Raw genomic sequence first — 22,649 nt, forward strand, 5'->3', positions numbered from 1 at the left:
AAGTGTAACAACTGGGGCCAGAAAAAAAACGGTCGGGTATAACGTTGGTCCACAGTCGGTGAAGGTCATGGTTGAAGTTTTTCGGTGCTAACTCTTTTTTTGTGGAAGTGAACAGAGAACAGCTCTGTTGTGCTGTACCTATGCTGGTGTAAGCAAACAACGGTGGCACGTGACGTACACCATGTGTATAGAGAGGCAAATAGCTGGCAAATGGAAAGGGCGCAGGAGTATGAAAAAAAAATGTAGCAGAATTAAGAGCAATACATTTGCTCTTAAAACGTATAAAATGGTAGTATTTTCTTGAAGCTTTTGACAGACATTCAATATCCAGGCACAAATTTATTCAAAAGTTTTCTAACCTGTGAAGCTCCATTCCATAAAAATGAAAAATTAAATGCCTGGAAATCGAATTGACGAATTAAAATCCATGTGTGGTAAAAATAATAACTAATAATAAGTAGAGCTCGAACGATCGGCTAGATATGTAACGTATATCTAGTCTATTGGAGAACTTAAGTACTGATTTTCCTGTGCCGAATCTTTTAAAATACTCCACAAAGCTTATGGTGAGTTTTTGTCAAAGCGAGTAGAACGTACCAGTAGTATGAAGCATTCACAGAGGCTCGAGAAGTCGTTAGAGATTTGTCTCGCTCTGGTCGTCCATCAACATCTCTAAGTGATGAAAACATCCATAAAATCGAGAAGATGCTGATTGAAACGTATCATTTGGTAGAGAGATTGCTTGTGACTTGAGCGTATGAAAATACTCCTAGCATTATGGAAGATCTATTGTGCACGAAGCTTTTTTCTGCTCAATTCCGGAGGTTTAAATCTTATCTTATCTTATGGGAAGCAGGTGTCGAAAAACATGCTTGAGCAAGCGATTTCTGACCTAATGTTTGTCCTTGTGCCTTATCGTGGCTCCCTGTGACCTTTTTTCTTTTACCAAATTTAAACTTAGCACGACGCGGACGTCGATCAAGCAGAACTCATCAAGGGAACTCAAGGAAGGATCTCTTCAATTCAATAATTTTATTCTCATCGGGGGGAGCGGCCCGATGGTAGAGGCGTCAACGGCGCCGGTCATCATACGGCAGGACCGGGGCTCAAATAACATCTGAACCGTTCCCCCCGTAGTGAGGACTGACTATCCAACCAAGCGGTAGCATTAAGTGTAGTAAGCCAGAATTGGCATGCATGACCTAAGAGGTCGTTAGGCCAAAGAAGAAGAAGAAGATTATTTTCTAATATGGACTCTAGGCCTTATCATAGACATGATCTCTTACAGGTATATTGCTAAGAATTTTCATATACCAAATCAAACAAATATTCATTTTTTCAACTCAGTATTGCTGGGGATTTATAAATGATTCTAGAAAAAAACTACGTTAAAATAATTTAAAATAAATATGAATATTAATGCATTTTGAAATAGCTATTGTTTTTGTACAGAACTAGGCCAGCTAAACTTTATTCATCCAATACAATGAGCAATAAGTTGCTACGAGCGCTGCTTTTATATATGATTTACGTCCTCCAAAGTACTCACAAAAGCTGAAATCAAAGCGCATCGAACAATGCACCATTGATGATTATTATTTGCCCCATTTCATAACTCACCTACCGCACAAACCCAACCATTGCACGGTGCTAACTAAAGAAGAAAATTGCATTATAGAAAAACCCGATCCCACAACACCGCGCGAGACGATAGCATACCTGCGCAACAATCGGTGACTTTGGGCCACGAGAAAGATGCTACCGGCGATACCGATCAGCAGCGTCATGCCAACGCCTGGTGTCAGCTTCATCGTTGACCCTGGCAGCCCCGGACCGCCAAGAAACAGATCCCCCGGTAGCATGTCGTGCCGGTCGTTCCGTGAGTTATGCCGAACTGTTTTCACTGTCCACGGGTCGAGTTGCACACGAAAAGGGTTTAATTTCACCTTCACTTTTACGTTCGGTATCTTCAGGAGCGTGTCAGTAAAAACCACCGGATGCACCGGTTATGTGGCATGTGATCGGAAACCTTCCACCGGTAGCACCATAATTCCAACGCATCCAACATATGGGAAAATTCCCAAACACCGCACGTATCATCGCACTTTCACACTAATGGTTCATTTTACGCACCTTGGTGGTCAGTTTTAATGGCTTTTGATTTATTTGTAGCACTTTTTTTGCTTTTTTTCGAAACTATTACGCCAAAAAATCGTCAACTCCCATAGGAAGCTACTGTTAGGGGGAAACGAGAGTTGCCAAAGCTTGGGTTGTCAGCGAGCGATCCTAAAAAAAGCCAGAATCTCCTGAGTTGGGGTAAATTACAGTTCACACGGTGACTTGCACTCTGCCGGCGGTGATCGTTATCGAACACGCAGAAGAGGTAACACTCACACGCTTTAATTAAAACAGTATTTCTTACAGCACCGATCACAATGGAGACCATCGCAAGGGTTTTTGTTTTGACTTGAAATCTGATCATCTTAATTCTATTAAGATCTCTGGTTGGAGCCCTTACAATGGGAAGCGATGACAAAGATTTTTTCCAATTTTCTCACCAAGGTGATGAAAAGATTTTGGATGCATACTTATTTGATATTTGAATTCTAAAAAATGCTCAATGAAAGCTCAATCAGCAATGGGCAAAATGTAGCTACTCAAATAGGAATTCTTAATACCTAAACAATACGCTCACAAATCTTTTTATCAGTGCGATAAGGTGTTAAGTCGATCGCACGCCTACATGATGTCATACTTGAGAATACCTTAAAAAAATGCATTTGAAGGGGCACGTTGTTATCGTTAGGTATGTCTGTTCAACTTCTTGCTTTATTTTTGTGGCCGGATAAAGAAACATTGCATTTGGGATAAACCAGCAACTGGGAATACCAGGCTTATGTGTGTATCATTTGACACGTAGAAAGTTCGAGTGAGATAATTCACGAACCGGTGCTCCAGATATTTTGCCTTCGTATATCAAGATAAGATTTTTGCAAGGTTTTCGCCCAGATTCCTCATCAGCTGTTTCAGTATTTACAGACGCCGTGTCTATCGATTCCAAAAGTATCTGATGGATTCTGCAAAGACTATATGAAAATGTGTCACATCTGCAAAATTGTTCCAGCATGGCATCTTTATCAACCGACACTACACACACGTACTGTATCCATAGTCTCATCTTTTGCTCTCAATTCACTGATAACACCAATCTACACGAAACAAAACACACACACACTCTGCCAGCAAGACGACACGTGATATTTGCTCACTTTATGCGCAATGTTTGGTTCGTTTGGTTGTGGAGCGAAACACGCTAGCGCAAACTAATGATAACTGGCCCGGTTGGAATTACTTCACTCAAAGCTTGAAGATCACATGATATTTTCAAGGTTGATTACGCGTCTCGGTGATTACGCGATGAGATGTAGATCACTGAACGAAAAGAAGAGTTTTCTGTGGGATTGGATCACTTTTCATCGTCGTCCTAAGTTCACGAAGGATTTTTATGATGGCAAGTGTTTTCAAGAGCTATTTTTAAGGGATCTTGCACCTTAAACAATTTTCGACGTCCACTACAAACACTGCCCGAACAGTCACTGGTCTACTAAGGTACCGGAATGCACCACCCAAAGTGCCTTAAAGTCGTTCAATGTCCTCGGTCCGAAGCCACAACAGCTCAAGTATCGCACCCATCACCTGCGCTTATCTTTCAAAGCTCGTGATTGCACATTATCACCAACAACCTTTCCCTTACACACATGCAGGCACACTACACCGTCACGATGCGAGGGTATGTGCGCCCACAATTTACAAACTCCTTACACGACGTCACACAACCCCTCCCTTTCAGCGAGAACGTTTCATTGAAGCACAAAGTTACTAATTAGTTCCGCACACAAATTATCACTTCAGCGAGCAGGTTGCATTTTCCTTTGGCACTCGATAGCTGAGGCTTTATCTTTGGGAAGGCAGATTTTTTGCACGTCCACAGTGCTGCCAAGGAGTTGTGTTTGTACCGGTAGGCACCCCAACCTTGTCACGACGATCGGAGCAGCGAGACTGAGATGGTATGTTGCTACCGAAAGTCACCATCACCCAACGCGAGCATGGCTTGGGAGGAAAAAGTGCCTCGATCAACTGCTGATCTTGCACGATCGGTCAAGAGATCGAGCGGCAACGCTTGGCGAGTGAGCAACTTTTACTTCGGTGACATGTCTGCTCCGATTCGATTTCTCACCTCGCAACATATTTATCCTATTCGGGATCGACAAACCGCGATGTCCGAAGATGCAGGTGGCCGGGTTAAATGCCGATTGCGTCAACCATTTCTTTTCCGTAGGTTGTCACCGTTTTGGGGGCCTTTTTTTGATTGAACTGTGTGATGTGTGGGCTGTGATGTGCTACCGAGGCGACATAAATGGACCTCTTTCTTTCTCTCTTTCTCGGTCCCTTTCTTAAAGACCCCCAAAATGTAGCATATTACTGCCCACTGAAAACAGAAGCACACACACACTTTGTTATGATTTGGAAATGCCATTCGAACGTTTTCGAGCAGTTCCAATTTCGCTTTTAATTGGGATTGGAAATGAGCGAAAGTGGACGTCCTCATGTCCGGACGGACGAAAGTGGTGAAGAAGAGATTTCGAAGGGGGGGGGGGGGGAAGCACCCCAAACATGAGTGTTGCGTGTGAAGGGGGTTCAACTGGTAAGCAAAAAAGGATCCGTGCGTTGAAGCAAATGGAGCTTGTCGAACATTGATAACTAGTATCCCGCCATTGTAGCCACTGAGCACAACCGACCAACCCAGTTGGCTGTCCGTAAAGCAAGTGCGAGCATAACTTTTGATCTCACTCGCTGCATAACTCGGGCGAAGGAGAAATGGGTTTTGTTTTAGCTTTGTTTGGCGTTTTGTTGGACCGGTTTTCACAAAGGGTGGATATAAACAGAGCAAACAGTAAATGATTTGGGGTGGTTTCGTTGTTACCTTTGCTAGCGTTATGCCGGCATGCCTCGGGCAAACGGTCAGGTTAGGGAATGGAGTTTGATTGGGTTTTGTATCGCTGAGATAGCAACGGGGCCCAACGTGTAATTAACAGCAATATCTTAAGGTGTTGATTGATATGTTGGAAAATAAGGCAGATAGCCACACAGCAGCAACAGCAATGATAAAGATATCAAGGTTTATGATGTTTGAAAATAGTTGCTGCTGGGGTTTGAATAATGGAAGAGAAATTTTTATTCGTACAAATCGGCTCTTAACAAATAATTAAGTGAATAAATAATTGAAAGCGGTTCATTAATTACAACCAATTTTACAATAAATATAGGTCATTTAGAAATAGTAGAAAAATATCAAATGTTTTTTTATCGGAAACCCTACTTGAGAAGAATAAAGGGTGTTTCTTTTTAGATTGGATTTTGTCTCAAACGTATCTACTGCGAGTAGATAAGCTTGAGCTTGAGGACCCATGATATCGACATCATCATGGGATCATAATCATGGGATAGTAGCTAACACATATGACCTGACATATGGCGTTATAATCTTGTATTATGTTTAGTAGTTCGATTCTTGTCTGTAGTGTTCGTGCCTTGAGCAATACTCGCATTTTAAAGTGATTTTAATATTTTAAAATACGAAATATTTAATTTATTTACTTATTTATCTTTTAACTATTATGGTTTGACCTTGAATTTAAAACATTTTGTAAAATATTTTTCATTGATGAGGAACGGCTAATAACCCTCATAATAAAATTTCAATAAGTAAAATAAATAAATAAATAAAATTAAACTGTGAGGATTACTTTTTGAGATTATTGAAGAGAACTGAATCAAATTGAATCAGCCAATGAACATTTAAGGAGAGTTGAATGAATCAAATATCAGTTATGCTGCTTCTCCTACTTTATCCTCGTTCACCCACGTATTATTTTTTTTCTAGTGCAATTATTTATACTACGATTCTTTTTTCTATTTCACCTTCCTTGTCTATTATTTTCCATATATATCAGTTAATGTTTACTCTCATAGCTTTATTATGTTTTCATTCAAATTGTTAGAAGACTGTTTTTCTTACTTGAACCCCGAAAGGTCTCGGCATACCATTTCTGATTCCCACTATCGAGCCAGCAATGACAGGTGAGCTTCTCGAGCATAAAATGCCAGTAGTTGAAGAACAGAGGCAAATGTGAAAAAAAAACTCCGAGAGGCATCATTTTCTTTCAAAGAAAATTATTTCAAATTTCATATGCTATCATTATAATAGCTGATATTCATGCCTCTCTAGCACTTTGTACACAAGACTCTTATGGTTTTGAATCTATTTAAACTGCATATTAAATTAAACCGAGTAGATCGTTTCCATTTCCACCTCACACCGATGAAAATGACTATCGTGAACATTAAAACACTGAGGACAATTCTGGCGGTGGTGCATTAAACACGCCGGGCTGCCCTTAAGTATCCTCGCTCTTCAAACCGGAACTCCATCAACCGTTGCGACGGAAGTCACGATTTGACCAGAAGCTCATAAATCTTCTTTACCATCTCTTGTCACTTGACCTGACTTCGCATCCGCAGCGCATAAATCGATAAGTGCAGCTGGTATATGCAAAATGGGGTGGTTTCTGGGGTGGACTGTGACTGTGGTTTCATCAACGATGCCACACCATGAAAGATGCAACGCTGATGCTGATGATCGAAAATCAAGAGAATATCTGGGATTTTGGTAGAGGTTTTTTGCTGCCCCAGATCCCACAAGCGACAATTTTCAACCACCACGACGACGATGATGACGATATAAAGTTTGGCATGGTCGTTTTGCGTGGTGTTTGTGGAGGAGAACAAAAAAAAAACGAAAAAAGAAATAAATGTTTTCATGCCACCTTACCTTAACTTTTCCCGGCGCCGCTCATAGTCGGGCTGGTCGGCGGTCAGCTTCTCCAGTATCAGCCTGTACTGGCGCAGTTTATCACTAAAGTTGGACAGTTCGATTAGCATTTTTTTGTGTGTGGTTGGGTCGTGGCAGCGTGGCGTTCCGTCTCAAAGTGTAGCGCTTCTGCCACTACTGGTACGAAACGATCCGGTCCGTTGCGTTGTTTAAAAAACCACAAAAAATGTCAGAACTGTGCGTGGATTTCGGGCATGTGACACTTTTCACTGCACGTTTGCACGGGATATTCATTTTTCGTTTGCTGACTGAAAGGAATGGTGCGTGAATCGTTTTCACGTTATGAAGTATGAATTAATTAATCGGAATGGGAACACAGCGCGATCGGTTTGAATATTCACGCAAATACGCCTAAAGTTATACTGTGATGTGTTGCAGGGGCTGTCAGTTGGGTATCGAATTTTACCATGGAACGAGTGGTATTTCTAGAACTCTGTATTACACTTCTTCGTCGTAGTTTTGCTGAATGTTAATGACTTTTCATAAATATTATGGTTGAAATTAAAAAAATTAAAAAAGGTAATGGTGTCAATAAGTTATAACATATCATAGCTAACATGAAACGTTAAAAAGCATAACTTCAGGCGCACTGTATTTCATACACATTTCACTTTTAAACGCAGATTTGAACACAGTTAAAGAGTGTTACTTTTTCATATCATATTGCAAGTACGTTTAACTACTTTCCATACACTCGATTGTAATTTTTTTTTGTATTAGAGCTACATACATTTAGTACACCCTTTTATCACAACTCTCTTTACATTATTTTTCACCTTATTCAAATTTTAACACGCGTTGTCGCGCACACAATCGATCAACTGTTTCACAGGCTTATCAAATCAGAACACTCAGCACCTTCAAACACACTTACACGGCACACTTGTTCTGTTTAAACGGTGTTAACAACACTAGTTTGTCGGGGTATCGCTTCCCTTTAAAGCAACGCCCCGTTCCGATCAGCTGTCAACCGTTGGAACATTCTTCCACGCAACGCACCCCAAAGCGAATGACCGCGTAATGGAGGTGTAATAAACCTCTCCCTCCGAGCAAACGACGCACATTCAAATTGAAGACACCTTACACAGCCCGAAATTAACCTGTACCGATGCGATCACGCCAAGCGCCCACCATTAACTACCCCGTTACCATTCCAAACGAATGATCCGGTGCGTCGTCGTGCCCAGTCTTGAAGTGGAGTGGAACTCACCCAATTTAAAGATTTCACTATTCTCACTGTCCATCGCCCGCAATTCCTGTGTGTGTGTCACTCCAGTGCCGTGGACCGAACGCTTCTTCACTACGATTCTACCGAATCCACCGATTTCGCGATTCGCATTTGCTGAATGCACTCACCCACGGACAACGATTAGCAATTTTCTCACGTTTTCGTCACGAGCATGAAAAATGGGAGCTGCTAACTATCCCCACCGGGTGTGTGTGTGTGTGTGTGTGTGCTTGTGGGGTGTTTCAGGTTAGCAGCAGCAACAGCAAAAGAAGAAGCCGCCGCCGCTTGTTGTAAAGTTTAAAACGTTCGAGCTAAACTATAAAAGAAATCGCAATGAAAAATCTATCTGATTTTATTATTTTTCCCTGTTTTTTTTCGCAAAGCCTCGGCGGCACACGACAACGAAACGAAGACACCCAACCTTAAATGCAATAATGAGCCATAGTAAAGAGCTAACCGCCACCACCATTCATTACTATACTACCACTGCGGGGGGAGTAGTGGCCCGCACGGACAAATTGCACCCAAGGAGACGCACACGGTGATGGTGGTAGGAACTAGCGGTGGCCTTGTGGATGAATTTTCCAAGCCATTCCATTTGTTGGATTTTTTTTTCTTTGCCTTCGCCAACACCAGAACAGATGATCGAGATCTCTCACCGGACCGAGCTCGGCGGGGGTCACAACCTTCACAGCAGCGGTCGTTTCGCTTGTGTTTTTGTTGTTGCTGTTAGACACACGAGAAATGACCGACATTTGGGTGCCCTCCCACCGTGTCATCGAAGAGCCGTTACGTGGTGAAGAAGCTCACCTGGGAAAACAAAGGTGTGCACCAGGTACCGAAAGCCAAGCCACCCGATCTCTATCACCCCAATTGCTCTGTCAGCATCCACAACATCACTGCACAGAGCCCGTTTGGAGCGTTTTCCGAACTAGCCGACTAGAAGTAGAAGCTCGTGGTAAGGTAATGAGAAGATAATTTCCGTACTTTATCACTGTTAGGTTAGAGCGTTTGATCATTGCCGGAGGGAAGACTTTTCCTGCAGGTACTACAGAGCACACCGCAACACATGCACCAAGAATTCGCACTCGGAAGTGAAGATAGTTCACCGTGAGAAGTAAAGCCAGGCTACAGGGCCACTACCCAGTGTCTGACACGTTTATCTTTGACAGCTGTCTGCACGTCCGTCTTTATCTTTTGGCTTGTCGCGATCGTTGCACACTCACTTGCTGGTGCCCTGTTCTGTAGGCTTATCATTTTCGACAGCAGTATAGCTGTAGCTCTCTTTCTCTCTCTATTTTTCCGTCACGCAATCACTACAAGGGTGAATAGGTTTACACCATCCTGCTGAAGGTTATAGCTGCTGTTGGTGAGGTGATAGATCACTATCGATAAAAATTTGATCCATGGTTTTTCGCTAATTGATCGATAATTCTACGATCGTCAACCGTAGTGGGTCGCACGGGCGAGATAACGCAAGAAGATGCCCAACTTATCTTAACATCACCAACACACCAACACTTCGTTTACGCACTCCAATACTCTGTTAAGTGAACACTTTCGCCAATACAACGACACTCGCGTGATCTATATAACACATCCACACTACCAAGTAGACGGATTTTTTTTATTCGCAAATTCAACTTTTAGCATTTGTTTACCTTTTCCTTAACACTTTCACGCTCGGCGAACTGTTACAGGCCAGGCGTATGGAGTATCGACGATGTGGGTGTTTCACCTAAAAAACAAACCACTCGCGACTTCTCGAAACGCGTCAGCACCGGTGTACTACCGGACAGCTTCTGCGTTAGCCGACTTTTCCGAACTTTACCGCACGGAGCTTGGACGCCGGTTTCACACTGTTTACGACACGCGGGCTGGTGGGAGGCAGGTATCTTCTTGCTCTTCTCTCACCGCTCCTCTTGGTGGAGTATCCAGTACGACCGGTGTGTTAAAGTTTGCTGCCGAAAAATCCACTGAGCTTCAGTTAGTGTGTTCTCGCAGTAGATTGTTCCTAAAAATACCTTCACTAGAGTTGTGTTAGTATTTGGGTTGTGTTGTTTGTTTTTCCCAATTTTTTGAGGTGGAAGATAACAGCAGCAACCCCTATCGAGCACTACCACAACCGTCCGGCAGCAACTACGGTTCGCTTGTGAACGCAACTGCAAACAAATGAGCCGCGTTTTGCGCGTTTGAACGATGACGCCGATATTGCGTGCGGTTGCCGTGCAAACAGCCGCTCCTGGATGGAGAAATGAGAAAACCTACAAGCACAACCCCCCCTATTAGTACATTCCCGAGCAATTAGGCAAAGGTCTAGCACGGTTTGCTGTGTAGTGCTGTCGATCGGCAGTCGACACTCGCCACTTTTGCTATCTTCTCCGGGTCGGGCATTGTTTCAGCATGATGGTCACGGCCGTGCGGCTGGTGAGGCTGCCGTAAAGCATGTAGTTAATCATGTACGTGTGTTGTACGAGGAGAGCCTCCCCAACGCCACTCACCAACCAGCAACAGCTCTGTTCCACCTGCGATGCAACATGCTGTGCAAATAAGATGAAGCTTTACATCTTCAGAGCTGTGCGAATATGGCTGAACGGTCGGGTGTGATAGTAGTAGTAGCAGTAGGTTAATAGTATACGCGTGTTATTCGATTAGCCGTGCTCTGTTTTGGAGGCTCTAGTGGCAGCAACGGTGTTGTTGTTTACCTCCTTGCGTGAGATACACTCTCTCACGTGCAAACATAACCGCGATCATCACTTAACCGACTTTTCCAACGCTATCGATGACGTGATCAGTTTTTTTTTGAAGAGGATGCTTGAAAAGAAAGGGGAAGATAACTAGCATGTGAAAGTGAATTATAAATCATTTGACAGGAGTTGGTTCGGTTTAGCTGTCGTGTTACGTCAGCCGGCGATTTTGCCCTTCGATAATGACAGCTTAAGCTATTGAGGCTCACCACAAAAAAAACCCAGCTTAAAGAGAGCCATTTTTAAAACAACGAAACATTAAACAATTTAATAACGGCGTTAATATTTTCTCAATAAAGATGTCACAACTGCAGCGAAACTGCAGGGTTCTTCTCAACCTCTTACTCCATTCCTTGAAAGCTTTAAAATAAAAAGGTCAATCTTTTTTTTGTGTTGTTTCGTTTTGTTCCATTCCGCGCTTGTTACCTAGTTGCTTACATTTAATCTCCAATTAAACATTCCCAACAGCTACAGATTCCACAGTAGAACACAAAAGCGCAAGCGCAACTCCTCCGCTACCAAAGTCGCAAGATCCGCAATGAATTCCTCCATCATAAACAATTAAGTTTACAGCGGTCACATTAAAGTGTGCGGGCAGGGAAAATTAAATCAAAACCCGCTCACTAACCTACCCCATCGGTACATCATCATTATCATCCTGTTGCACCCTTTTCCGTTTAAGTTTTCAGGGTTACGGTTGGCGGGAAGCTTTGGGCGACACAATGTGCTGTCTCCACCTTGGCAGCACGGCTGTAATAGTGTGATGTTGCGTGAGAAAAAAAATTGAATGGTTGAAGCCGACCGGGTAAGACGCAAATTAGATTTAGCTGCCTGTAATAGGGGTGAGATGAAAAGGATTTCGGTGACTCGACGGGGGAGGGCTCGTAAAACTCTGATAAGAGCAAACAATAGCAATTTTTTACTGCCCGAGTGTGAGCTCTCCTCTTCTAATTCCTATTCACATTTGCTCGCGGTTTATCTTAAACTACAAATCAATCTTTGCCCTGATTGTAAGGCCTGTAGTTTTCGTATCCGTTTCGGTCTCATCGGTGCGTGCGTGCGCACGGTAAGTATTGTCTCAGTTCGGTCCGTATTAAGAAAGCTCTCGGCCACTAACACTAGGCTTCACATTTTCACAAGCTCCCGCCAATTGATGCGCGGCTTTTCCGATGAAACCTTTGCGCTTTCGGGTGGGTGGTTATGCTACCCCCAAAAAAAAAAGGGTTACAGCATACAAACTGGATAAAAGAGGCAGGGAAACAGAAGAAGAGGAGTGGCCGAGTGCCACTTTGGGTGATGGAATAGCTGGGCACCTAAAGTGAACTAATTGCCTGAGTTGCACTGCACGGTAGCACTGGTAGTGGCGATTTTTCTTTCATCTTCAGTGGCGCTTTTCTTTCTAATTTTGAGACCGAATCGGCCTTTTTTCGTTGCTTTTTGTCTTTTTCACTCAAAGGTACAGTTGATTTTAAAACGACGATGTGTCACATGCTTACGCAAACGTTAGGCTAGCTCACTCAACCATTCACTTCGAGCTTCCCGGTCTCCATAAGCTAAGGAATCTGTAGCATTGAAGTCTACGGCTTAAATCACTCATGGTTAATTTATGAGTGACGTATGGGTTCGGCTCATTTAAAATCCAATTCATTTACTTTCTATTTAGCATTAAAAATCACATAAATGTGGAATATATTAATCGCTGCATTGAATTGCATAGCGTCAGGCGTAAAAGAGATCCACGCAGGAAATAAATCACACAATATTCCATATACTTTTAACTCAGAATAAATTGAGCAGGTGTGAAGTAATGTTTACGTCTAGTAATTCGTCATCATTCAGCTGTGTGTCAAACAACGCCAAACACGTGCCCATCACCATAGCAACCACAAAACGGCGGCGTATCGAAGGCGTAACACATCATCTTACACGCTCTTTTCAGCAAGCGTGACCATCGGTGTGAGCTCATCTCATCTCACCGCTGCCGTTCACTATCGGAATCGCTCACGCGCGTTTAAATGCGATGTCACGTGGTTGTTTTTGCACCGTTTTGTGGGCCGGTTATCGCTCGCACGTTCGAATCCCCATGCGCTCCTGGTAGTGATGTTGTGCGAGAGAAAATACACTATATAGCGCTGTAAAACCTTTGATTAGCACCCTCAGACACAGCAACACACGCGTCTCTACTGTTGACGTGACGAGAGAAGTTGTGCGAAAAAAAAGCTTTCGATGCCATGATCACTCACGGTTTGAAGAAAGGGAAATGCTTTTGGTGGAGTATGGAAAATACACACACATGCCTTCCATATTCCTAGAATGGGGGGTACATGGGTTGAAAAGAATATTAATACTCGAAGCAAGACTCATACAAGACGCTTTGTCCGCCTAAAAATAGTACTTGTGTGAGTTTTCTTCGGTTGTTTTGATTTCATCTTGGGTAGCTGGGAGCTTTTTGCGAAGGAAGACGGTTTGAAATCGGATTGAGTTACATGTACGCACAAATACTTCTTGCTCAAAATTGAACAGTTATGGTGATGTTTGTGTACGAAAATTGTCAACCAACCAGAAAAAAATAAATCTCCACCACATACACAGCAAAGCAGAATTCTGATTGAATTTCCGTTGAAGAGTATCCTCTCATCATCATGAACATGGAACATCAACATCAAAATCAACGGGCTTACGGCGTGATTCAATTCGTAGCAAGTGAATAGCACTTGTTCCTACCTTACGCACTGCGAAAGCTCTAAATCCTGACAAAACATACCCCACCTCCACGGTGCGATGGCAAGCGATGACGAGATTTATGAGGCTCATAAATAGAGGATGCTCAACAGCTTAACCGAGGACGACGCGTCGTATGGTCGTACAATGGAGCGCGTGGTGTCCGGTTTTGTACATCCAATCCCTACAAGCATGTTGTTTTATGATTTGCTTTTGGTGCCGGGTTTTTATTTCTGGTGCTCTTCCTTTTGCTGCGTTGTAACTGGAAGCAAGCTTAATGGGAGTATCGTTATGGCAGTATTTATTTGCAACGAGTGTAAGTGGCATGTAACGCACCATGCGTGAGTTTGGCGCCATATGGTAAAGCGTGGGCAATAAAATAAACCCCTTCTTGCGGGTCTGGAAGTCAAGTGGTAGTACTAATTGTGTGCTTGAGCATTAATTAGAAAAAAAGGACGGGTAGTTTATTGGAATGGTAACAGTGATCTAGAACAGTGGAATGGTGTGCTGGATTATTGAATGTGTTTACGTAGCCGTATTGGAGTCTGATATTTATTTTAAAAATGAAATTTTTACTTGATTTTTTACTCGATTTCATGATACAAGTAATACTTTAGAATGTATGTTTGATTGACAAATGAGTTTCAATGTGGATGAAGTATTTTTACCGAGTATAGTTGAATCATATGATCTATTTTTGCCCAAAAAGTTTCAAATTTTCTTTTTGTTTCTTCTTTTATGGCCTAACGACCTCTTCAGTCATGCCTGCCATTTCTGAAAAAATAATCATTTTATCAGGTCTATTTTTACTATATGATATTTTTAAATTATATTCAGGGTTTCGATCCATACAATGGAACTTTGGAATCCACAGATCCATTCGCACAAATTTAACGCGAAAACTAATAAAGAAAAAGTTGTAGTTTAAATTTTATTTTCTCTTCTCCACAGATCCCCAAATAATTGCGTGGTTTCACAGCGGAATAAAGGCGCCGATTTCACACGGTAGGACCAAATCGCATCTAGACCGCCTCCCCGTACGTAGGGCTGACTACTTTGCTATGGGCAAAATCAAGTCACAGAAAGCCAGAAATGGCACACCGAGACCTCTCGAGGTTTTAGTGTTACAATAACAAAAAAACATTACAAAATGTGAACAAAATTTAAACAAATCTAAATAGTTAAAGCAGTTATTTCATATCCTCATATTTATCTTAAAAACGTACTATTCCCACGCAGAGATTTCTTTCTTTGCAATAAGCGATCAAAACACGCAAAAATGATCCGGAAGTTTGCCGATATCATGACGTAAACAACACCCCCTTGCTGCTTTAAGGCGAGCACAACCACAACACCGCAGCAGGATATTGTGTCCTTGGAAATAAAAATAAATTACCAGCAGTCCTTGACTAAGGTATCCGTTTAACCCTCCTGTTTTCCTCTCTCTCTGTGTACCTTTATATCTCTCTTATTCCAAAACAAACAAACAAACCCTTTTCTCACACAGGCACACACCAGACGCAGACGCTCTTTAAAAAGCCCCCGGGGTGATCCAGCCGTCGGGAACGCGTCGTTGTGCTTCGATTTGTGTGGGAAAATTTTTACCAACCTCCCAACACTGGCGGCCAGGCAAACAGGAGCATAATGGGTCGTACAACCGTACCGCATAGCGATCCCGTGAGCAATACTCTGCCTTACGGGTGGGAAGATGTGAGCTATTTTTATTCATTTATTTTTAGCACAAAACGTTAGGTTAGAGGGGGGGCTTTTGGGCAGCATAGGAGCATAAAACTGGTACACAGCTTCCGTTTTTTTTGTAGAACGCTCGTACGTGTGTGAGTGTGTCTTATGCTGGGTATGAAAGAAATAGAGTATGAAATGAAAGAGGTTTCCTGGGACGCTGTATACTCTTCCGCCTGAGAGAGTGAGAGTTTTATGCTGTGCCAACCCGACGGAACACGTGACAGATCGAAACGATAAGATTAAAACCAACAGAACAAAAAAAAAAAAAACTCCGGTACACAAACGGTGAGTCAGATTTTCGCTGATCAACACCATTTCGGCGTGTGTTGCTGGCACGAGAGAAGCGCAGTGAGCGAGAGATAGACCAAAGTATCAGCTGCGCATGGTCCAATGTTGATACGCGAACAGTGGAGTGGTAATCACAGTGCCGAAGCAATGATACCAGCAGATTGCACACGGCAGCATCTCGTGATGCACTTTTCAGTGAAGTTATCATTAAAAAGGTCTTTTAGTTCGGTAACGTAAACGTGTGGGGTGCTGTGAGTTGTAATTTAATGCTATCTTCGCACGCACATTTAAAAACGAACGGTTGGTGTGTTGCGTATTGCATACCGTGCAGGCGGCTAACCGGTCCCATTCGCTGTGAAGTGTCAAAAGCCATCACTCTCACCATCTCACCATAGTGAGAAGCATCGGGTTGTTGATGTGATGCTGTGCAAAAGTAAACCACCTTGAAGGGGTGGAAAGCTTTTCATGTCGTTTTATTTTTCTCTCCATAAGGCAGTTCCAGTTCGTGACCATGGCAATGATATTCCCCAACGCATGACCAGCATGAATGGGTGAGTGTGGAATGCGTGAGATGAGTAGGGTGAGCAAAAGTGACTCGGATGGGGGACCTCATTTTAGAACAAACCTCTCGGTATCGACTCGTGTGATAAGAACGAATCGCACACCAAACGAACTAAGCATTCGACTGTATGCCTTCGTTCAGTTCGGATTAACGGCAAAAGTCAGGCACCAGAGGTACTAAACCGTTTTAAAACCCAACCAGTTAAGGCTTGTTTCGTGGGCCGTGTAGTTTCCCTAACCGTGAGGGATTTCCAGCCCGAGTCCGGTCCGGACCGAAAGGCAAACGGGTTCACCGTAAAGTCTTTGCGAAAGCGCTTTAAGGCGCGTGCAATCATTCGCTTCCGAACGGTCAACCGGTGTGCACGTGTGCTTGGTGTCAGTATCGGATCGGTGGGTTCTGTCCTGTCCTCTATCTATCCGTCTGCCTGCCTGTCTGTCTGTCTGTGCTATTAAAGCGGTCTTTATTGCTTTGTGTGAAACGAGTGTCTCTCGGGTTTTGTTGCAAACAAAAGTGGCACTTGTTGGACAGTCTGTTGAAGCGCCAAAGCAACGCACTTTCGCTAGTTTGTGTTTGTGATTTATTTACTGGCAAGAAATTTGATTTTGCCAGTAAACAATCGGAGCTTTTATAGAAAAGTGAAATCACCACCACTCGATTACTCCAGGTGTCTAATCGTGAAGTGTTTGTTTTGAGCGGTGAATCGTTGCAAAGTCCTGAACAAGTGTGCGAATTATGTTGGAATTTTTAAATTTTTAGTAAGTGATCCTGAACGTGGATGCAGTTTTAATTTTAGTATCTTTTAGGCTTCTCTTTTTCTTACACAGTTGAATTACACAAATCCATACTTCCACGCTTCTTCGACCTTCCCAAAAAAAAAAACCAGCGTGCAGCGATAGTGCTTGTGTGCGTGTAGTAAACGTTAATGATATTGTGGATGAGCAGTGTCTTGTACGCGATCGTTTGTGCCGAGCCGAGCAGAGTATTGTGCCGATTACCCCACTTACGCACTCATCGTCTAAACCGTCGACAGCCACTCGACGACTCGTTGACTGTGGACGCTGATAAGCACAATATCGGAATCGAATGATTCCGCAACAATTTCCATCAGCTGAGCGTGGTCCACAGTGGTTCGTCACCCGTCATCAACCTTGCCGAGCGGCTGCTGATACTGATTAGGGCACGAGTATTGCCTTGGGTGGGAGGTTAAAGTACTGAGCCCTTCGCGTACCCTACGCGTGATCGTGCGAACGTGCGGAAGTGAACAGTGTGCGTGTGTGTGTGAGTGTGTTTGTTAGGGAACTCCGTCGGCTACGCGAACCCATCGTACACAGGCTAAAGGGCTAAAGGCACGCATCGAAAACAAACAAAACAACAAGCACGCCGTGTTGGCTGGTACGGCGAGCTACGGTTCACCTATGCGAATCTTACCGTCGTTGGTTTGATTTTCGGAGGCAAAACAGTTTCGAAGGGGCAGCGAACGTACATCAAACGTAAGTCTTGGGAAGTAAACAAGAAATTACTATGGTGGTGGGATTAAGTTCGATCGTATTAGTACAGGTAGCTTCCGAAATGCGCTGTTGGTTATTCAAGTTAAATATGGCAATTGTATTCTTTTATTTTATTTTTTTAAATTAAAACGGCTTTCAACCGTATTGTCAAATATGGAAATAGTGATTAATTTAAAAAAAAAATTTATTTGTTTTGTTGCTGAGTTAATCAGTAGATTATTAAACGATTTTTTTCATAGATGAAATGATTTTCTATACACGTCTGCCAATTTTGATATAAAATGTTTGGAACTTCAACCTAAAAGCAATTTAGTCAAGTCGCAATATTAATACTTTCTGGCTTTACTTAGTAATACGGTCTGAAAGGCTAGAAAAAAATTCAATACACAATCACTATAGAATGGATTAGTAAAACAAAATCAGTAAATGACTATATATATGACAACGATTTAAACGGAAGTCAACCATGTTTCAAAACCTAGAAAAATTTTGCTGATATTAAAAATATGCAGTAGCAACACGGCCAAATCGTTCTTGATGAATTAAAAAAAGAGCTGAATATCCAGCTTTAAAGGAGATATACAAACGGATAGTAACATTTTTAAAAGCAGCAACAGCTTAATTTAAAATTTAGTTAGGCTTTTGATGTGCTGTGTTAAAATAACTGATAAATGAATGAATGAATGAATCTTTTAAGCTAAAACGTAAAAGAAAAGTGTGCTTTGATTGGCTACTTTAAAAACACACTTGCAAAAGGCTATCATTCTTAATGTGACATGACCTGCACTAACATTGGATTTGATGAGCTTTTGAGTAGCGCATTTGATGTACTATCTGTAGCAATACATCGAACAGCGTATGCAAACATCGTACTACTAACAAAGGTGCTGACTTTTGTGGTTAATCACGTTCCAAGTAAGGTCATAGTATTTTTTGTGATCTTGATGCTATCCTAGACTTTACACAAACACACACAAACTGTGTTAAACAGCAGGTGGTTGAGCTGCAGCAATAGGAAGGAAGGTCGTCGCTTCGTTTTCAAAAGCGGGGATTTTTGTTTAAAAGCAGTTGAATAAATAACGAGCGTGATGATGGAGGCGAGACAGGTTCAAAACGCGTCTTTTTAGACAGCAGTAAAATGGTGACTTTCACACCACTACCCATAAAGTTAAATCAGCTGTTTGCGTGCAAAATTTGCGTCCAAGGGAGTGATTGTGCATGATAAAAGCGGGATCTTTCAAACACATTTCCCTCACACGCTGATCACACCAAACTACCGGATACCTACAAATTGCTGTCGGCGTAATGCAATCACAGCTGAAAACAATTTCAATCTCACAATCTCACAATCTGCGGTGTGCCGTGGCGGTGTGGTTTGCTCACTGGCACTTCCCACAAAGACTGTCCCCCTGTTTTAGTCAAATCATGCCGATCATGAACGGGTCATGAATCACTTTCCGAGATGAAACAGGCAAACACAAACCGGTCCCAAGTGACGTTTGTCTTGCGCATTAGTAAAAATCTTCAAATTAAGGGGGAGCTTATGTGGTTAGCAAATAGAAATAAAGGATTTTGGAAGCTCGTAAAATTTATTTACATAATATTTGCTTACCTCTAAACACGCCTATCTTTTCAGCACACAGTTGTTTTGAATGCAGACATAACTTATCAACTCCCATCAAGGCATCAAATTCACACGTGTGTTTTATTATTGCATTAGATGTACTGTCGTTGGATTTAATTAAAAAAGAGGGCATCTATGGGTTCTGCATCTCAGCAAGGTCACGCGTGTTGCGCGGCTTTCCTGGCTGATGTTATCGTTACCGCAAAAACGATTGCATAACGATACACGACTTCTGTTTTCAATTTTCCATCGCACAAAATGATACAAATCAATGAAGAAAAAGCAGTGTGCGAATACATCATTGCAAGCTGCTTTACCGCACGGTTTGGCTGCCTGTGCAACGCTCTAATCGATCTTTAAACGTGACAATGTACGTGACATCGTGGGTTCGATTGAGGGTTGGACTCCACTGGCCGTTTTGGTGCGCTAGCAATCGATTCTAGTAGGGTTAAAAATAAACGGAATGATTCTGACACTTGCAACAGTTTGCTTTTATTGCCCGGAAATGTATAAGCTGAGAAGGAAAAGAATGAAACAAAAATGGATAAATATTATTGGACAACATATTGTCAGGGTAATGACGAGCTTATCAAGTGCAAAACGATTATCGTAATAAATCGCTGCAACTTTGTCGCATGCTCTAAAGTGCATTTGCATGCCATGACAATCATAGGTGGCAAATTTGTAAAGTCCGCTCACGTTCATTGCTGTCACTCTTGAACGACTCTGCTGCATGAAGCTGTCATTGTGAGGCTCTTTAGAATATTTCAATTAAAACTATTGAATACTAAATGCCAACAAGATTGCTGACAGAGCAACAATTAATTTATTCTATAAAGAGCTTTAGAAGAGGAAGCTTTTAAATAAGTATTAAGCGATGCAGTGAGTGGGGAAAAAAACTGCAAACCATCGCAATTTCTAATGCGGACGATTGTAGCTTTGGTCTAATCTCTTACATTGCTTCAACATTCGCTGCTGTGGCGTTCATATCCACAAGTTCACACAAACACACAATCACATCTCCCCACCCAGTGGGACCGGCGCAAACAAACAAAACCACGTCCAATTGGTTTCAATTCTCTGGATTACGTACAGTTCCAGATAATCGTCGTACCGTAATCAGACCAGTTTATGGTGTGCGTTCTCCGATTACGATGGTTGGTTCCTGCCACTCGGCCTCTCGGGGGTTTGACTTTTCCGCATGAGAGGGAGGGAGGGAGCCCAATACCATCACCAAATACCGTCAAGGTCTAGGTGAAATAATTTCAAAACTTACCGCCACTTGTATTTACCGATACCATACCAGGAATGTCTATTCGTCCTGAGCGATGTGTCAGTGTTGTTGGTTCGTGTTCCGTGTTCGCCGGCTTTAATGCCATTTTATAGCCTCAATTGGGCGAAACTTTAAATCATCCAATAAAGGTACCAGGTTTTATTACCAGGTGTTTAATTTACGATTACGAGAAATTTGGCACAATTTATCTTTCGCACAACAAACACATACACACGCCACACAATGTCGGGCGTTGGCAAAATGAACAGAGAAAAGTAATTACTCCGGCTGCGTTGAGGACAAAATGTGCTAAAGTAAGTAAGAAAAATGGCTCGCCCGATTTCTCCTCCATCAACATCGACGAAGCGGCAAACAAAAGTTTCATTCATCATTCGACGGAAACCCCGGTCAACATTCCGATACGTTGAACCATTATGTTTCCGCCGGGCGGAAAGTTTATAATGAAAAATAGCCTAAATCAATATTTTTTTCGGTCGTTTTATGTTGGCTAAGTGAGGTGAGCTCTGGCTGGGCTGGAAAATTGTCCATCAAGGTGAAGCTTGTTTTTTTTTTGCGAGGAGGTTGTGTGAGTAAACGGTGATAAACTACAAATTGCAAATTGTTTCAACGTCCAAACGGTTGACACTGCCGTCCAACTGTGTACTCCCGGTCCGGAATGATTGTTGATGGATCGTAGACGAGATCCTGCTGACAGAATAGGACAGGTTGTGAGTAGGTTGACATTCGACGTCGTCTAGAAGAAAATGGTATCATCAGCGGAATCAGCTGAGGCTTTATTGGAATAGAAAAAATGTTCTAGTACGAAAGCTTAAGGGAAATAGGAATGATTTTCCATCCATCACTGAAACACGTGAATGATTGAAGGTATGAAAAAGCGTTACATTTTCTTTTCCATTTTTAAAAGGTTAAGGAAAAACAACGCTCACCAAAAGGAAAGGAGTTTTATTAATTCTTACCCCGTTTTTCCATTGCACGCAATGGTACGTAAGGTGAAACGTGCTGTTGCCATTTTTATGACAGACAGAATGCCACTGCCGATGGAATGCCATCATTTGCTCGCACTCCAACTGTGGGGCGAAATGTCAGTCTCAGAAGTTTTCGTTCTTTAGTTTGGTACCGCAGGACTCTCCGAAATGGTGGTAGCAGACACTCGTGGAGGCGAGACGATTTCCCTGACAAGTGGACCGACCAAAGGTGACGGTTCGTTATTTTCATAAACTTTGTCTTACCCTCGATCGTCACCCAGGGACAGGATATCAATCGAATGAGAAGGCACCATTGTATCGCCTTTAAAGCCTTTTTGCTTAACCAAAGTTGTGAATTGTTGTGGCATGCGAGTTAAGGAAGCGTTGGAAGGCGCAAGAATTTAAACTTTGCCAACAGCCCATAATCAGTGTCATTCAAGTTATGGAAACTTTTCGTATGCTTAAGGGGGAAAAGACTGGTGTGCCGTTAGCAACAGGGATTATTATAAACTTTGTTTCAAAGGTAGTAAACCAAAACTTGGGTGAGAGTATGTTGTAAACAAAAATGAATGTAGTGAGGACTTCCTTTTCAAGTTGTGAATATTCAAAAGGCTTCCACAATTTGATCATTCATGAAGGTTATGTACCATCTAGAGGTATCTGAAGTTACTTTTGCTTTGTTTGACATCCTTTTTGATAATTTAGAAATATTGGTCTATTACAATTTTCTCCTTGTCAACCATAGTCAAAAGCATGCTGAAATCCTTAAAAAATGTTCATGAAAATTCCTTGCTTTGGAGATGCTTTATCATGACCAATGAATAACGTTACAATGAATATGGGAAGTTGTTAAAATGTGCAGCTTGGAAACGGAAATTTTGCCTCAGAAATTATTGCCATTTAATCTGAAAGATTAAAAAAGTATATGGAGAATACAAAAATGTTCCGATTCTTTAGGGCGACTGATGGTATATCCAAAACGTATTCAAATAAATGGTAAAGTAAATACAATTTTCT

The 22,649-nt window shown here is 42.2% G+C and overlaps 2 protein-coding genes across 19 annotated transcripts in view; one reads left to right on the forward strand and one right to left on the reverse strand.

Moving 5' to 3' along the window:
• LOC118511464 overlaps positions 1-11,000 on the reverse strand; it is a 47,880-nt gene extending 36,880 nt beyond the window's left edge. For 4 of the 11 annotated variants that reach the window (XM_036054577.1, XM_036054578.1, XM_036054573.1 and 1 more), the window contains exons 1-2: positions 3,551-3,680; positions 1,720-2,286 (exon numbers count right to left, since the gene is read on the reverse strand). In XM_036054577.1, coding sequence (XP_035910470.1) covers positions 1,720-1,862 — 143 coding nt within the window. In that variant the 5' untranslated portion in view covers positions 1,863-2,286; positions 3,551-3,680. The other 7 variants (XM_036054574.1, XM_036054576.1, XM_036054575.1 and 4 more) reach the window with 7 other exon arrangements.
• A 5,367-nt stretch (positions 11,001-16,367) lies between these two features.
• The window catches only part of LOC118511471 (feline leukemia virus subgroup C receptor-related protein 2), a 49,724-nt gene continuing 43,442 nt past the window's right edge, over positions 16,368-22,649 (forward strand). The window contains exons 1-2 of one of the 8 annotated variants that reach the window (XM_036054593.1): positions 16,368-16,414; positions 17,045-17,731. The gene's annotated coding sequence lies outside the window, so the exon portion shown is untranslated. The other 7 variants (XM_036054595.1, XM_036054592.1, XM_036054594.1 and 4 more) reach the window with 7 other exon arrangements.

This window comes from Anopheles stephensi, chromosome 3, assembly GCF_013141755.1.
Source record: "Anopheles stephensi strain Indian chromosome 3, UCI_ANSTEP_V1.0, whole genome shotgun sequence".
Taxonomy (NCBI): domain Eukaryota; kingdom Metazoa; phylum Arthropoda; class Insecta; order Diptera; family Culicidae; genus Anopheles; species Anopheles stephensi.